Source organism: Priapulus caudatus, unplaced genomic scaffold, assembly GCF_000485595.1.
Source record: "Priapulus caudatus unplaced genomic scaffold, Priapulus_caudatus-5.0.1 Scaffold314, whole genome shotgun sequence".
In the NCBI taxonomy this organism is placed as follows: Eukaryota; Metazoa; Priapulida; class Priapulimorpha; order Priapulimorphida; family Priapulidae; genus Priapulus; species Priapulus caudatus.
In genome coordinates, this window is record NW_014577375.1 from 72,605 (window position 1) to 74,157 (window position 1,553).

At 49.3% G+C, this 1,553-nt stretch overlaps 1 protein-coding gene across 1 annotated transcript in view; it reads right to left on the bottom strand.

Annotated features, from left to right (window-relative positions):
* The window catches only part of LOC106808918 (ABC transporter G family member 2-like), a gene marked incomplete in the record, with an annotated part of 13,194 nt that overhangs the window by 7,204 nt on the left and 4,437 nt on the right, over window positions 1-1,553 (bottom strand). Inside the window, 2 exon segments of the mRNA XM_014811835.1 lie at window positions 599-837; window positions 1,374-1,383. Coding sequence (XP_014667321.1) covers window positions 599-837; window positions 1,374-1,383 — 249 coding nt within the window.

Genomic DNA, 1,553 nt, shown 5'->3' on the forward strand with positions numbered 1-1,553 from the left:
CTGGAGCAGCAGTGTGGGGGCTGGGACTGGAGCAGCAGTGTGGGGGCTGGGACCGGAGCAGCAGTGTGGGGGCTGGGACTGGAGCAGCAGTGTGGGGGCTGGGACCGGAGCAGCAGTGTGGGGGCTGGGACTAGAGGCAGCAGTGTGGCGGGCTGGAACAAGGGCAGGGCAGTGAGCACTGGTGTTGTCAATCGGTTGTAATTTCGTAATCGATCATCGGTTGGACCCAAGTAACCGATGATCGGTTACAATCGGTTACTCAGGGTGTTGAATGCCTGCGTGTGCGTAATGTCGTGTGCATGTACGTGTGTGCATGTATGTGCTTGTTTAGCCCTGTTTACTGTTTGTTTTGCACTGTTTACTACTGTGTGTATAATATCATGTATGTTAATAAAGGATAACTTGTATAGTAGCAATGATATCTCTGATTCTCATCACTTTAAAAATAAAAAAAATTGATGAAATTGATTATAGATTTTGATAACCAAGCGCTTAGTTCAATGCCAATGTTCAACCAATGATCGAGTATAATCGATGATCGTGACATCACTAGTGAGCACGCAGCATCAGCAGCGGCACACGCGCGCGATCGGCTCACCATCTTGCGGCGCTCGCCGGCCGACGAGCTGCGCGAGTACTTGAGCCGCGAGAAGAGCGTGATGAACTGTTCGACGGTGAGGTAGGAGACGAGCAGGTCCTCCTTGCGCACGTACGCGACCGTCTCGCGCAGGTGCTTCAGCTGCAGCAGCACGCCGTTGACGACCACCTCGCCGAAATACCTGAGGCCCGGCGGCCGATGACCGGACATCATCTCAAGTAGCGCCGTCTTGCCCGAATCTGCGGAGGTAGAGAGAGCGTAGCAGAGACGCTGTCAGGCTGTGGCTCGTTGTCAGGAAACATCGTGGATAGTTATGACCTCGTGTCGTAGGGAAGCGACGTGAAAAAGTAACGGCATTTCAGACTTATCCACTTCTAATCATTTTAGAACTACTTGTTTCGTTTCTGACAACGGGTTCCCGGTCAGTTAGCAACTTGGTGTGTGGGTGTGCACGGGGATAGTGCATGAGGGGAGTTAGTAGACTAGTCTGCAGTACTTGCATGTATAGGAGTTGTCATTGGACTTGTGTGTTGCTACATAACATACATATTTATATGCTGTGGATTGCAGTTATACATGTAAAAAGTTCGATCAGCAAGCATGCGTGTCTATACACTCGTAAACAGAATATGCTTGTATACGTTTGTGAACAGAATGTGCATATATACGAGTTGAAAGAGTACAAAACGTGCATGTGTACACTAGTGTAAACAATAAACGCATGCTTACATACTTATTAACAGTACAGGCATGCTTACAGGTGTGTAAACAGTACATGAGCTTGCCTGTGTACATGCATGTAAACGGTAAAAGTCACATGCCTGCGTACACGTGTAAAAAACGTCACATGCCTGCGACATGCGTGTAAACGTCACATGCCTGCGTACACGCGTGTAAACGTCACATGCCTGCGTACACGCGTGTAAACGTCACATGCCTGCGTACACGCGTGTAA